At 41.2% G+C, this 16,644-nt stretch overlaps 1 protein-coding gene across 10 annotated transcripts in view; it reads right to left on the reverse strand.

Annotated features, from left to right (window-relative positions):
* DIP2A (disco interacting protein 2 homolog A) overlaps positions 1–16,644 on the reverse strand; it is a 223,301-nt gene that overhangs the window by 157,256 nt on the left and 49,401 nt on the right. For 9 of the 10 annotated variants that reach the window (XR_007768344.1, XR_007768343.1, XR_007768342.1 and 6 more), the window contains exon 2: positions 7,074–7,145. The exons of the other annotated variant lie outside the window; for it this stretch is intronic. Coding sequence is in view for 3 of the 9 variants with exons in the window: in XM_050916476.1 (XP_050772433.1) it covers positions 7,074–7,145 (72 nt within the window). In the remaining 6 variants the exon portion in view is untranslated. The remainder of the gene's footprint in view (positions 1–7,073; positions 7,146–16,644) is intronic. 10 annotated transcript variants of the gene reach the window in all.

The following is a 16,644-nucleotide window of genomic DNA, read 5'->3' on the forward strand; positions in this document are numbered from 1 at the left end:
AACTGTGTGCCTGGCCCTAACAGACATTTTTGCCAGGGTAGGTTGGCCCTCCGACATCCTTACAGATTCAGGAACGAATTTCCTAGCAGGGACCATGAAAGATCTGCGGAAAGCTCAGGGGGTGAATCACTTGGTTGCCATCCCTTACCACCGTCAAACCAACGGCCTGGTGGAGAGGTTTAATGGAACTTTGGGGGCCATGATTCATAAATTCGTCAATGAACACTCCAATGATTGGGACCTAGTGTTACAGCAGTTGCTTTTTGCCTACAGGGCTGTACCACATCCCAGTTTAGGGATTTCACCATTTGAACTTGTGCATGGCCATGAGGTTAAGGGGCCATTACAGTTGGTGAAGCAGCAATGGGAGGGATTTACGCCTTCTCCAGGGACTAACATTCTGGACTTTGTAAGCAACCTACAAAGCACCCTCCGACACTCTTTAGCCCTTGCTAAAAAAAACCCTAAAGAATGCTCAGAAAAACCAAAAGGCCTGGTATGAGAGACATATCAGAGAGCATTCCTTCAAGGTAGGAAACCAGGTTATGGTCTTGAAGGCGCAACAGGCCCATAAGATGGAAGCGTCATGGGAAGGGCCATTCACGGTCCAAGAGCGCCTGGGAGCTGTTAACTACCTCATAGAATTTCCAAATTCCTCCCTAAAGCCTAAAGTGTACCATATTAATTCTCCCAAGCCCTTCTATTCCAAAGACTTAAAGGTTTGTCAGTTTAAAGCCGAGGGAAAAGATGACGCTGAGTGGCCTAAAGGTGTCTACTACAAAGAAAAGAGTGACGGTGGTGTGGAAGAGGTGACCCTCTCCACAACCTTGAAACGTCTGCAGCGGGAACAGATCAAAAAGCTGTGCACTAGCTTCGCCCTATTGTTCTCAGCCACCCCAGGACGGATTGAATGGGCATATCACTCCATTGACACAGGTAATGCTCACCCAATTAGAACCCCATCCTACCGAGTGTCTCCTCATGCCCAAGCTGCTATAGAACGGGAAATCCAAAACATGCTACAGATGGGTATAATCCGCTCATCTACCAGTGCATGGGCATCTCCAGTGGTTCTGGTACCCAAACCAGATGGAGAAATACGCTTTTGCGTGGACTACCGTAAGTTAAATGCAGTAACTCGTCCCGACAACTATCCAATGCCACGCACCAATAAGCTATTGAAGAAGTTGGGACGTGACCAGTTCATCTCGACAATAGACTTAACCAACGGGTACTGGCAAGTACCGCTAGATGAACTCACCAAAAAAAGGTCAGCCTTCATCACCCATGGAGGGGTGTATGAATTTAATGTGCTTCCTTTCGGGCTGCGAAATGCACCCGCCACCTTCCAAAGACTTGTGGATGGTCTCCTAGCAGGATTGGGAGAATATGCAGTTGCCTACCTTGATGATGTGGCCATTTTTTCTGATTCATGGCCCGAACACCTAGAACACCTGGAAGAAGTCTTTGAGCGCATCAGGCAGGCAGGACTAACTGTTAAGGCTAAAAAGTGCCAAATAGGCCAAAACAAAGTGACTTACCTGGGACACCAGGTGGGTCAAGGAACAATAAACCCCCTACAGGCCAAGGTGGATGCTATCCAAAAGTGGCCTGTCCCAAGGTAAAAAAAAAACAGGTCCAATCCTTCTTAGGCTTGGCCGGGTATTACAGGCGATCTGTACCACACTACAGCCAAATCGCTGCCCCACTAACAGACCTAACCAAAAAGAGCCAGTCGAATGCAGTTAAGTGGACTGATGAGTGTCAGAAGGCCTTTACCCAGCTTAAGGCGACACTCATGTCTAACCCTGTGCTAAGGGCCCCAGACTTTAACAAACCATTCCTAGTAACTACAAATGCATCTGAGCGTAGTGTGGGAGCAATTTTAATGCAGAAAGGACCGGATCAAAATTTCCATCCTGTCGTGTTTCTCAGCAACAAACTGTCTGAGAGGGAAAGCCACTGGTCAATCAGTGAAAAAGAATGCTACGGCATTGTGTATGCCCTGGAAAAGCTACGCCCATATGTTTGGGGATGGCGGTTCCAGCTACAAACCGACCATGCAGCGATAAAATGGCTTCATATTGCCAAGGGAAACAACAAAAAACTTCTTCAATGGAATTTAGCTCTCCAAAATTTTAATTTTAAAATTCAACACATTTCAAAAGCTTCTAACAAAGTAGCTAATGCACTCTCCCGTGAAAGTTTCCCAAAATCAACAGGTTAAAAATTGTCTTTAAAACGTAAAAAGTCTTGTAGTTTAAATAATTAGTAATATATGTAAAGGTGCATGTGTGTTATTAATCTGTTTATTCTAAAGTTCTAGGAAGAAATCACCGCCAGTGTGGTTCCACACTGTCTGAGATTTGAGGGGCGTGTCATAAACAGATAGTTAAGGTTAATGTCTCTTTTACCTGTAAAGGGTTAACAGCTCAGTGAACCTGGCTGACACCTGACCCAAAGGACCAATCGGGGAATAAGATACTTTCAAATCTTGGTGGAGGGAAGTCTTTGTTTTGTGTTTTTGGGTTGTTCTTTGTTCTCTCTTGGAGTTAAAAGGGACCAGACATGCAACCAGGTTTCTCCAATCTTTCTGAAACAGTCTCTCATGTTCAAAAATCGTAAGTACTAGCTAGAAGGCGGAGTAGACTTTTGTTTGTTTTCTTTATTTGCAAATGTGGATTTTGCTGGAAGGATATTTTACTTCTGTTTGCTGTAACTTGTATCTTAAGCTGGGGGGAGGGAGTCCCTCTAGTCTATGTAAAGCTTAAACCCTGTAAACATTTTCCATCTTGATGTTACAGAGATAATTTTTACTTTCTTTAATTAAAAGCTCTCTTTTTAAAGAATCTGATTGATTTTTTCCTTGTGTAAGACAAGAGGATTAAGTCTGAATTCACCAGGGAGTGGTGGGAGAAGAGAAGCGGGGGGAAAGGTTAATTCCTCTCTGTTTTAGGATCCAAGAAGTTTGGATCAGTGATCTCTCAGGGAATGTCTGGGAGGGGGAAAGGTTTATTTCTCTCTGTTTTAAGACCCAAGGGATTTGAGTCTTAGGTTCCCCAGGGAAGGTTTTTGGGGGACAGAAAGTGTACCAAAACACTATATTTTTGGTTGGTGGCAGCGTTATCAGATCTAAGTTAGGAATTAAGCTTAGAGAGGTACATGCAGGTCCTCACTTTCTGGAGGCTAAAGTTCAAAGTGGGAATAATATCTTGACACATCCCATTGCCCATTCCCAGCTTCTGGCAAACAGAGGCTAGGGACATCATTCCTGCCCATCCCGGCTAACAGCCATCAATGGACCTATCCTCCTTCAACTTATCTAATTCTTTTTTGAACCTAGTTATACTTTTGGCCTTCACAACATCCTTGGCAAAGAGTTCCACAGGCTGCCTCTGCGTTGTGTGAAGAAATACTCTCTTTTGTTTTAAATCTGCTGTCTATTAATTTGATCTGGTGGTCCCTAGTTCTTGTGTTATGAGAAGGAGTAAAGAACACTTCCTTATTTACTTTCTCCACACCAGTCATGATTTTATAGACCTCTATCATATCCCCTTAGTCATCTCTTTTCCAAGCTGAAAAGTCCAAGTCTTATTAATGTTGCCTCATACAGCAGCCGTTCCATACCCCTAATCATTTTTGTTGTCCTTTTCTGAACCTTTTCCAAGTCCAATATATCTTTCTTGAGATGGGGCGACCACATCTGCACACAATATTCAATATGTGGGCGTACTATGGATTTACAGAGGCAATATGATATTTTCTGTCTTATCTATCCATCCCATTTTTAATGATTCCTCACATTCTGTTTGCTTTTTGGACTGCTGTGGAACATTGAGTGGATGTTTTCAGAGAACTATCCACAATGATTCCAAGCTCTCTTTCTTGAGTGGCAAAAGCTAATTTAGACCCTGTCATGTTATATGTATAGTTGGGATTATGTTTTCCATTGTGCATGACTTTGCATTTATCAACACCGAATTTCACCTGCCATTTTGTTGCCCAGTCACTCAGTTTTGAGAGATCCTTTTGTAGCTCTTTGCAGTCTATCTGGGACTTAACTATCTTGAGTAGTTTTGTATCATCTGCAAATTTTGCCACCTCACTGTTTACCCCTTATTCCAGATCATTTCTGAATATGTTTAATACGACTGGGCCCAGTACAGACCCCTGGCGGACACCACTATTTATTTAGCTCTCTCCATTCTGAAAACTGACTATTTATTCCTATCCTTTGTTTCCCATCTTTTAACCAGTTACCAATCCATGAGAGAACCTTCCCTCTTATCTCATGACATCTTACTTTGCTTAAAAGCCTTTGGTGAGAGACCTTATCAAAGGCTTTCTGAAAATCTAAATACACTATGTCCACTGGATCCCCCTTGTCCATATGCTTGTTGACCTCCTCAAAGAATTCTAGTAGATTGGTGAGGCATGATTTCCTTTTACAAAAATGACATTGACTATTCCCCAACAAATTATGTTTATCTATGTGTCTTACAATTTTGTTCTTTACTATATTTTCAACCAGTTTGCCCGATACTGATGTCAGGCTTACTGGCCTGTAATTGCTGGGGTCACCTCTGCAGCATTTTTTAAAAATTTGTGTGACATTAGCTATCCTGCAGTCATCTGGTACAGAAGCTGATTTAAATGGTAGGTTACAGAAGAAACAGTTAGTAGTCCTGAAATTTCAGTTGAGTTCCTTCTGAACTCCTGGGTGAATCCCATCTGGTCCTGGTAATTTACTACTGTTTAGTTTATCAATTTGTTCCCAAACCTCCTCTGATGACACCTCAATCTGAGATAGTTCCTCATATTTGTCACTTAAAAAGAATGGCTCAGGTTTGGGCATCTCCTTCACATCCTCAATTGTGAAGACTGATGCAAAGAATTCATTTAGTTTCTCCGCAATGGCCTTATCACCTTTAAGTGCTCCTTTAGCCTCTCCATCGTCCACTGGCCCCACTGGTGATTTAGCAGCTTCCTGCTTCTGACGGACTTAACGTTTTTGGTATTACTTTGAATCTTTGGCTAGCTGTTCTTCAAATAGTGTTTTGGCTTTCCTAATTATATTTTTAACTTCATTTGCCAGAGTTTTTGCTCCTTTCTATTTTCCTCACTAGGATTTAACTTCCATGTTTTAAATAATGCCTTTTTGCCTCTTGCTGCTTCTTTTACGTTGTTATTTAGCCACGGTGGCTCTTTTTTGGTTCTCTTACTATGTTTTTTAATTTGGGGGATACATTTAAGTTGAGCCTTTATTATGGTGTCTTTAAAAAGTTTCCATCCAGCTTGCCAGGATTTCACTTTTGGTGCTGAACCTTTTAATTTCTGTTTAACTAACCTCCTAATTTTTGTGTAGTTTCCCTTTCTGAAATTAAGGGCTACAGTGTTGGCCACTGTGGTGTTTTTCCTGCCACAGAGATGTTAAATTTAATTATATTATGGTCACTATTACCAAGCAGCCCAGCTATATTCACCTCTTGGACCTGATCCTGTGCTCCACTTAGGACTAAATTAAGAATTGCCTCTCCTCTTGTGGGTTCCAGGAATAGCTGCTCCAAGAAGCAGTCATTTAAGGTTTCAAGAAACTTTCTCTGCATCCCTTCCTGAGGTGACATGTACCCAGTCAATATGGGGATAGTTGAAATCCCCAATTATTATTGAGTTTTTTATTTTAATAGCTTCTCTAATCTCCCTGAGCATTTCACAGTCACTATCATTATCCTGGTCAGGTGGTCTGTAATATATCCCTACTTCTATATTCTTATTATTTGAGCATGGAATTGCTATCCAGAGAGACACTATGGTACAGCTGGGTTCATTTAAGATTTTTACTTCATTTGATTCTACGCTTTTTCACATATAATGCCACATCCCCACCAGCACGACCTGTTCTGTCCTTCCGATATATTTTGTACCCTGGTATTACTGTGTCCCATTGATTATCCTCATTCCACCAAGTTTCTGGGATGCCTGTTATATCAATATCCTCACATTTAATACAAGGCACTCTAGTTCATCCATCTTATTAGACAGACTTCTAGCACTGGTATTTGAGCACTTCAAAAACTTGTCACTTTTTAGCTGTCTGCCATTACATGCTGTAATTGAATGGGACTTTTTTTCTTTTGACCGTTTCTCACCAGATCTTACCTGTATTTTATCTTCCATCCTGTCCTCATTAGGACATATGGACTCTCCATTTATACATCCTCCCATAAGGGATGTCTGAAACACATACTCCCCTGCACCTGTCGGCTTCCCACCAGCCCTTACTTTAAAAACTGCTCTATGACCTTTTTAATTTTAAGCGCCAGCAATCTGGTTCCATTTTGGTTTAGGTGGAGCCCATCCTTCCTGTATAGGCTCCCCCTTTCCCAAAAGTTTTCCCAGTTCCTAATAAATCTAAACCCTTCCTCCCTACACCATTGTCTCATCCATGCATTGAGATCCTGCAGTTCTGCCTGTCTAACTGGCCCTGCGTGTGGAACTGGAAGCATTTTAGAGAATGCTACCATGGAGGTCCTGGACTTCAATCTCTTACCTAGCAGCCTCCAGGACCTCTCTCAATCCTTCCCAATGTCACTGGCACCTACATGTACCATGACCACCAGCTTCTCCCCAGCACTACACACGAGTCTATCTAGATGTCTCGAAGATGTTGCACCTGGCAGACAAGTCACTATGTGGTTCCCCCTGTCCAGGCAGGCAAGTAACCATGCAGTTCTCCCAGTAACAACTGATAATATTTCATTATAGAGCTCTGCATACTTATACTTTGTTTGATGTAGATAGCTAGGTAGAAGATAGATGCTTAATTTTTTAACCTGCTTGCTAACATTCAAGTCTGATGCCTACCACAATGTGCCCACTCAGATATTCCAATGGGGGCTGAAATTCTATTTACTACAAAGAAACCCAGAGTTTTCTATAAAGTTAGTAACGTCGCTAACTCAAGACAATGGTGCTTCTGCTCATTAAGGATTTAGTGGATATAAAGATCACTTTTTACAATCATTTAGCACAAAAGGCTTCCCTGAAACTTTCAGATAGTTTAAATCTCTTACCTTGAATTAGTGGTATGTAACGTGCAAGTAGCTTCGCCCTTTTCTTTTCATATCCTTTTTGAGTGATGTCTCCTAAACCAACAAAGAAAAGATAAGTCTTCTCAGTGTGTTTTAATACACCTATCCATTATCAGAATGGTATTTTAGGATTTTTTTTTTTTAAATAAAGGAATTACATTTGTGTCTAGCTATCAGGCAAGATATAGGAACAATGCATGACCTTACATACCATGTGCGCTGTAATACCTGGACACAACAGCATGAAACCAAAAAAGAATAAAAAGCCGTTACAAAACTTGGAAGTGTCTACAGGCTAAAGTCAGACCTGTAATGAGCGCATGTGTGCAGGGCCACCCAGAGGATTCAGGGAGCCTGGGGCAAAGCGGGGGAGCTGCGGCACTTGTACTCACCTGGCGGCTGTCCGGGTCTTCGGTGGCATTTCAGCAGCGGAGGACCCTTCAGGTCACTCCACGTCTTCAGCAGCACTGAAGGGCCCCCCGCCACCAAAATGCTGGCTGAGAACCTGGACCGCCGCCAGGCCAGGCTTATGGGGCCCCTGTGGGCCCCCTCGTCAGTCCTGCATGTGTGTTTGATTAGTACCTGCACAAGGGTTGACTTTGCAGAGGGTATTTGCTGTCTACCAGAGCACAACAGTTCTACAGCAGCACAAAAGATCTGCAGCGTTAAAGGAAACCAGTAGAGACAACGTGCTTTGAATCAGACCATTCTGTGATGCCAGAAATGTTCATCACACGAAGGCTTAACAGAAGATGCTTTAGCAAAATGGATGTGCAGTACTTTTTTTAGTAAGTGTTTAAGATCTTACTACCTGCTCTGTTTTTTTTTTCTAATGTTTCCTCTTTTCAACACTGCATCAAAATTACAACAGTCTTCAGCACTAATCTCGATTCTGCTATAAACTGGATAGTTGACATACTATCATTGCGTTTTCAGCCATATTTGCATACATTGTGTCTCTGCGAACCATGACATTTTCTTTTGCGTACCGTATCCCAGTCTACAAGAGAAATGTAGAACAATTCTATTTTTCTAGAAATATTTATTTACTGTTAAGAGAACTTCTGGGGACTAAGATTTGCATGACTTCTGAAAAACAGAGGGAAAAAGCGTCACGTAAAGCCTGCAGCAAAGTTATCATAAATTACTTCTATCAAATAGCTTAAATCTGCTCTTTAGCTCATGCTCAGGACAGACTATGTGGAACAATAATTTGTAAACCAAAATTTCTCTTCAGAACAGTCCCTGCTTCTTGAAGGTGGACTATCCCCCCTTTCGTATTTTTCCACTACATATTGGGGCGGAGGGGCAGAACTTTGCAGTTCCACACATAGTACTAACAAAGCAAACCTCACATTACTGTGCTAGCAAAATATGCAGTTGCAGCAAAACGTATAAACTGAAGCTGGGACAGTATGTCAAAAGCATTTTCTCAGCTTCTGCTATGAAATACATTTCAGACACATTATTATTTGTTTCTAGTAGTAACCACAGTATGAGAAACATTATGTAAACACAAAGAATGCCTAGGTCCTACCAAAAAGCTTACACTCTTTTGTGTGTATAGAAAAGTACATGGATTTGGATATGGCCCTATCAAATTCATGGGCATGAAAAATGCATCATGAAGCATGAAATGTTGTCTACCTCGTGAAATCTGGCTATTGTTGGGGGGAGGGGGGTGTCGCAATATTACCATCCTTACTTCTGTGCTGCCTTCAGAGATGGGCTCCTGGCCAGCAGCCGCTGCTCTCCAGCTGCCCAGCTCTGAAGGCAGTGCCACCACCAGCAGCAGTGCAGAAGTAAGGGTGGCAATACTGTGATCACCCTATAACTCCCTCAACCCCCTTTCGGGTTGGGACCTCCACGGTTACATCATCATGAAATTTCAGATTGAAACGTCTCAAACCATTAAATTTAACATTTTTAAAATCCTACAACCATGAAATTTACTCCTAGACGTGGATTAGGTAACATCAACAAACAGAACCAACTGCTTTCTAAAAGTTGAGGAACTTTCTGTCTCCATCCTGTTGTGAGAGGGAATCAAAAAATTAAAGGCTGGAAAACAGAGAATAAAAAAAGTTTCAGCAATAAACTTTGCTGATAACTGATGCGCAGCATTCATCCAAAAAAGTGGCACCTATAATGCCCATTGGACGAACACGAAGTATGCAGTCACTCTACTGATGTATATCCCATGGCTTTGAATGTGTATGAATCAACACATATGCCTGTCAGACATTAAAAAGAATAAAACCTGGTCCTTAAAACTTGTCCATTTCCCTCAGAATACTGGAAGATAACCATTTCAGTGTTCTCAACTGTACCGTCATAACATATGCTTTAAACATAGGCTTTCCTCAACTCCCCAGTTCCTACCTGCATCAATATTCATTGATAATACACAAGTGAAATTATTCCAGCACCATGATCCTTACAAGGAAAACAGACCTATAAGGATGTGTACATGACATGCTAGCACACGAACAGGTTACAGTATCTAGCAGGTACTGTTCAAAAACACCCTTAAAAATATTAACATTACTGAGAACTGTTGAAACTAAACATTAAACATACATGGACAACTTCAAATTTTTACTAAAGATCTATAAATATTGTTTAAAGTACACTTTGTACACAGGAGAAATAATATTTTGGATTGTATTTTTCCTGAAATATAAACTGAAAAGTATGCTAGGAAAGTTGTAAAGTTATAAATATTCACAATACAAGAATTTAAAAAATACATCTAGGATGTATTCTAGGAGCAAAATGACAAAGGCACATCTATCACAAAAATCATTTATACAAAGGGACAGGGAGCTTATCAAACAACAGGATACGTTGCTTTCAGTTCTGTAAAAAGACTACTATCAGGGAAAACATATTTTGTCTTAAAAATAAAAACTATTGAACAGAACAGAAGCAATCTCCTTCTCCCAGCAAACACTACAAAAATCACTGAGCGCTACAGGTAATTCGAGATAAATCTACCATAGTACCTTATATTGGGGAGATCATCATTTTCACAGCTCTGAACCACAGCCCAAATAATCCTTATGTCAACTTTCTTTGCAAGGCAATTAGCTTATCAAACATCAGCCAACAGACAGGATCTTCACAGCAGAAGCAGACCCGAGCACATTAAGGGAAAAAAGCCTCACTTAGAGTCAGAATATTGTATAAACTTTCTCTGTTTTGACATATCAAATGCACGTTAATTAATCCTACTGCATAAAAAGGAATTATGAATTAGAGCGCTTTCCTGAATCAGGTTAGGAAAAGTCTAAAGTCAAAAGCTTCTCCGTAGATCTTCAGGGCCCCGAGTGAAAGTCAGACTCTGCACAGCAGAGATTTCTTTGTTCTTTTCTCAAAAGCTCAGGGGTGGATTCCCTACTCTACAATTGTACCCCACCCCCACCACATACACAGTGCCACAGTGGGATTAACCCAGTTCATGTTGGATTCCTTTGTAATTCTCATCCCCTTCCTAAAGAAAAGGACCCTGAGTTCAGGCCCAGAGGCACACCTGGTGTTGTAGGGCCACAGCTGCTGTCATTTAGCCTGACTTTCTCCCCAGTTATTAGACAAGACAAAAGCCGCCTGATGTTCCTCAGTCCCAGTGAACCAGCTGGGAACATCTCTGTGTAAAGTTAGAAATTGGCTTGGATGCTTTGAGCTGTCAATCTGCTGCTTAGAATATACACATATTTTTAAAATGTGTCAAAGAGGTTAGAGTGAAATGAATGTCTGAAAAAGGAAAGGATTGGAGTTTTCTTTATCTAAGCTTATTAGAAAAATTAAACACACAAGTACACAAAGGTAAATTCTAAAATGCTGTATTATCCTCTAAACTACCTGACGAATGTGTTATGATTTATCACAAGGTAATTTAGTCACATCAGTTTAACTGATTTTCAATGGTTATGTCTCTGAAAAATGTAGCAACAGAAGCTGCACAAGAAACAGATGGGCCCTTAGCTCTGGGGTAGTGGTGAGCAGACTCCCTCAACACATGGGAATAGTTTGTGAAACATTATTGAAAACGCTTTCACATACCATCCCACTGCCTTAAGTCACAACTATTTGCTAACTAAAAATAAATTTTGATTTGAATATTAACTCTTAAAACCTGAAAAATAATCTTTGTACCCATTTTAAAATAAAATAACCAAGAAAATATTTGTAGCCAATAAAAATAAAATAACTACATGAAGGAGGCAAGAAACCTCAGCGTCAATCCTCCACCCCTACTTTTGTCACACTCAGGAAAATAAGCAGGGATTTGTGTAGCACATGGTATATGTTGAGATCACCTGGTAGAGGACCATCAAGCACACCAACTGGTTGGACCTCCAACAGGAATTTTTGGGCACATAATATTTTTTCTAGAATTCTGTTAATTAAATATACTGAGAGCATCAATTATCTTTCAAAATGGTATAACAAATTTAGCATAGCATGATCGAGAAAAGATTATGAGTCAGACTATGGGGAAGTAAGTGACAAATTCTGAGAGCGGTCTGCATATTAAGAAAGCACATGTACCCACATTTTCATGCACAAATTCATCAAGTGCATGTGAAAGGCTCAGCCCAAACAAGCAGCTGCTGGATAGTATTAGGACTTGTCTACACAGTGTGGCAAAGCGCACTAAAAGGGTGTGGTTTCTAAAGCGCACTAATATGTTCCAAACTAACTCGTCCACGTAGAACTTCCTGGTGTGCACTAGAAGTATATGAAAGCACACTAGAGAACTTTTAGTGCTCACTAGCAGGGTCTACATAGATCAATTAGTGCACTATCTATTACTCTGCTTTAGAAATCACACCCTATAGCACACGTTGTTGTGCTGTGTACACAAGCCCTTACATCTCTTAAAAATCAGGTACTAGATGCAAGACTAAATTTGACTTGACTACGGTATGACAATTTAGAACTACAACTGACAGTCCTACAGATTAGCCATTTTATGTCATTTAATGCCTGGAAAATTAAAAAGGAAAAAAAATGACTGTTTTCAAGTACACAACAGTCTTAGTTATCTAGTAACTGTAGTGCCTCGTCACAGAAAGGATCACGTCCTTTACAAAGCAAGGATGGGATTTTCAGATACGCTTGATGTTGGCCTCACTCTGCTTGGACTGGAATCAATGAGAGTTTTACCATTAGCTTGATAGAAAATCTAGAACAACACTGAGCACTTTGTAAAATCCCATCCTGAACACAGATTTAAATACCACAGATCCACAAAGCCCTCTAGAAATGTGGGTACCACCACCATTTTACACATCAGGACGTTGAGGAACTTATAGGCCCACTGTGACCTAAAGTGTGTAACATAGCAAGGAACAAAACAGGCCTACTGCCCCTCAGTTCCATTCTCTATCTACTGTAGTACAATGCTGTGTACATGCACTGCTCCACACCCAATACCTGTGTATTTCTATTAAGAGTTAAGAATTTAATAAAGTGCAGAAAATCTCTGAACAGGTTCTGAAATATCTTAATCGTTTGCTTCTAGAGCAAGTGGGAGGAGGGATAGCTCAGTGATTTGAGCATTGGCCTGCTAAACCCAGGGTTGTGAGCTCCATCTTTAAGGGAGCCACTTAGGGATCTGAGGCAAAATCAGTACTTGGTCCTGCTAGTGAAGGCAGGGGGCTGGATTCAATGACCTTTCAGGGCCCTTCCAGTTCTATGAGATAGGTATATATTATTAAGTGTCTGCATCCCTCAAGTGCAAGCCAGGTTAAGTATCTAGATCACAACAGCAACATGGCAAGCATCCAGGCTCAGTTAGGCCAATTAATGAATTGTTGTTCTAGTGATTAAGTAAATCCCTAGTTTATTCCACAGGGAAAAGGAAAAGCTGGTCCTGCAGATCCTGGTCAATCTCATTAGCACTCTCTATGGAGAGTGTGCTAGCCGACTGACAGACATCCACTCTAAATAAATACGCAGGTGCACCAGTCTAATTCTAGCTACTGCTGCTACAATTTAATTATTTGAAAAACTGGTCATATCTGAGATGCAAGTTTTCTGTCTGTGACTGAAACACAAACAAACTCATCAGAGAGAAAGTAACTAAGAACGGTTTTCATCAGGCCATTACAAGACTCTGGCTTTTTCCATGTACTGCAGATATGAGCTACAGAATATAACCAATTCCTTGCAATACATCTGAACTATTTAAAACGATGGATAACTCAAGATGCATTTTTAATTCATTTCAACTACTGTGAGTTTACAATAAACATCAGGCATCTTTTAAAAATATGTTTCATACAAAACCTCAATATATTACAGTTATACTTTACAGTAAAGCTTGCTATAGTCTTGACATAGAGGCTTTAATTTGGTAATTAAAGCAGATAAAGCTTTGATATCATGCCATAATGGTAAACCGTGAATGTTAGCTTTTTCTCTGCTAGTTAAAGGAAAAAAAGACATGTGCATGTAGGGAAAAAAATCATCTGGTAGGTGATAAACAGAAACAAGAGAAGTTGAATGAATACATTAGCAAGGCTTGAGCAGGTCAACAATGACATGCTTTAAAACTGTATCTGACCTAAACTTATTGTGTGTCTTACACAGTACTGATAAAAAAACCCAGATGCAGTACCACAATGAAGACCTCTGAAAAGCTTATTTTATGTACCTTGAAATACCATATTCATAGCTTTGTCTTACTCAAGGACTAAGTACTACCAAAATATGCACTATTTAATCCTTATGAATCCAACTTGATTACTGTGTCAGAAAGGCAATATGAAGAGTGAAATAAGTATCCATTAACCCAGTATTGTGTCAAACTAGTATTCAAATGTCTGTCTATTTACTTCTTTTGCTGTAGTGCCCAGGAGCCCCAGTCATGGACCAGCACCCTACTGGGCTAGACACCTGACAAACTCTTAACAAAATGAAAGTCTGTGCCCAAAAGAGCCTGCAGTCTAAGTACAACATAAAAGACAACATGTGGCTATGCCCAGATAGGAGAAAACTAAGAAGCTTGTATTATGGCACTCAGCTGTAGTAACATTAATGAACTTAGGCTCCCACTGTCCTGGGAGGAAAGGTACTATTCCTATTCTCCATGTGAGGAAACAGAGGAAGAGAAAGTAAGTGACTTGCTCATTGTCACACAGTAAGACTACAGCAGAACTTGGAATAAAATTCAGATCTGAACTTATGTTCAAAGCCTTAATCATGAGACCATCCTTGCTCCTACTGGATAGATGTGTATTTAAAAACTGATAAGAGGCACATGTTAAAATCTTTTTATTAGGGCAATTTAAGGAGCTGATCCATAAGATCACTTACCCTCCTCTTTAAATTTGCTCTCAAGACTCAAGGTATTAGCCAGCCAATAACAGAGAAAGGGATATTTGGGGATAAAAATTAAAAATGATCATTACATTATAATCTCATTGTAATTCCTCTCGGGCACCTTTTGGATGCTGCTTGTTCTAGATGATCTCTTCGGAGCAGGAATCAAATATTTATTGTGGATTGCATCAAGCACTTATGGGTGCTATCTGAATACAAATCAAAACAAGTACTGGGCTATTAAAAAAACAACAGTAAAATTTGAAGGAATTAAAGGATAAATTCACAGTGGCCTCTAGCTCTGTGGGATCCAGAGGAGGAAGCCCCAAAAGTTAATGACCATTGATTCAAATCGATTAAAATGAAAAAAAGATAGACCTTCTGAAAAATAGGGTTTTTTGCTGTTTTTATTCCCCTCCCCCTCCAAACTACAGGCATCATAAAGAGGTCAATCTATTGTCTCTCAAATTAAGTAGAGTCAACTGGTTTAATAAGATATAGCTTAAAGAATTTTACAGATTCTACTGTCTGATACATGGATTTCAGGAGACTTCAAGCTGTAGGAAGACGTTATTTATATTGTGGTAGTACCTACAGGATCCAATCAAAGAACAGGTCCCCATTATGCCAGGTGCTATAGCTCCTACCCCACACAGCTCGTAGTCCAGGATTATCGGAAGATCCCTGGCCAATGTTATTTGCAATAGCAGGCAAACTGTACATACAAACTGATCATGGCACAATACTGCATTTTCACATATCTACCATTACACAATTTCCTGCAAACTGCTAGTCTGCTTCCTTGTTATAAATAACTAATCTTTGTTCTAGGCTTGACTAGTTACATGACATTGCTTTGCCAAGGCCTCACATAACATGTCATAACAAATGTTAGCACAAGTGTTTGGGGTTCTTCTGAACCAGATGGGAATTCAAGTTGGTCTTGAAAACAAATTCCCTTAATTATAAATGTATAAAACATTGCCTAAAGCAGTGGCGCACAAATTTTTCCAGTCCTTCTCCACCCCTTACTATTAACAGAATCTGTCCTAGGGTTGCCAGCTGTCTAATTACACAAAGCCAAAACACCCTTGGCCCTGCGCCTCCCACTCATCCACCCCCACACTCACTTTCTCCAGGCTGGGGCCAAGGGGTTCGGAGTCTGAGACGAGGCTCCTGGATGAGCCTTGGGCAGGGGGTTGGGGTGCAGGCTCTGGGGGAGAGTTTGGGTGTGGGAGGGCTCAGAGCTGGGGCAGGGGATTGGGGGACAGGAGGGAGTGTGAGGTTAGCGCTCTGGCTGGGCAGCACTTACCTCGGGTGATTCCTGGTCGGCGGCACAGCAGGGCTAAGTAAGGCTCCCTGCCTGCCCTGGCTCCACGCTGCTCCCAGAAACTTCTGGCGCGTCCATGCGGCCCCTGGTGGTGGTGGGATGTGTCTGCGTGCTCTCTCTGCCTGGAGGCACCGCCTCTGCAGCTCCCATTGGCCCAAGTTCCCGGATAACGCGAGCTGTGGAGTCTGCACTTTGGGCAGGGGCAGTGCACAGAGACACCCACGCCCAAGGGCCGCAGGGACGTGCCAACCATTGCCGGGAACGGCATAGAGCCAGGGTAGGCAGGCAGCCTTACTTAGCCCAGCTGTGCCACCGGATTTAGCTGCCTAATATCTCCCGGTTTGGCTTTAGTAACCTCTGAGAAATAAGGCCTGAATCCGGGAGACTCCTGGCAAAACCAGGAGAGTTGGCAACCCTAATCTGTCCGTGCCTCTCCTCCATTACTGCACAACCAAGGCTTCCTCAGCAGTGGCGCTTGGTCTGAAGGCAGAGCTGGGGACGGGGGCAGAGTGGAGCTAGGGCTAACTAGTCTTCATATTAACTGACAATCTCCTTCTCGAATCTATGGTAAGTTACCTTTTTTTTCTTTTTCTTTTTTTTTGTGTCTCATTTCTCTAGGAGTAGGAGCTTGCTATACAATACTTTATAATCCATCCAAAAATCTTTGGTAGGTTTTCTCTACATCTCAGATTAACAGGGACTATAGTGAGGTGCACTGTAATTTCATTTTTATGATATCTATAGTACATTTACTATATATCTGATCAAATTACATTACAACTGACAAAATATATAAATTGATTTTTTTGCATTCCCCATGTTATGTCTTTGTTCATTGCTCATCTACATAAGGCACTTCCCGATTTTGCTCCTATCCTCATCTTTGCTTTCATT

The sequence above is a fragment of the Gopherus flavomarginatus genome, chromosome 10, assembly GCF_025201925.1.
Source record: "Gopherus flavomarginatus isolate rGopFla2 chromosome 10, rGopFla2.mat.asm, whole genome shotgun sequence".
Classification (NCBI taxonomy): Eukaryota; Metazoa; Chordata; order Testudines; family Testudinidae; genus Gopherus; species Gopherus flavomarginatus.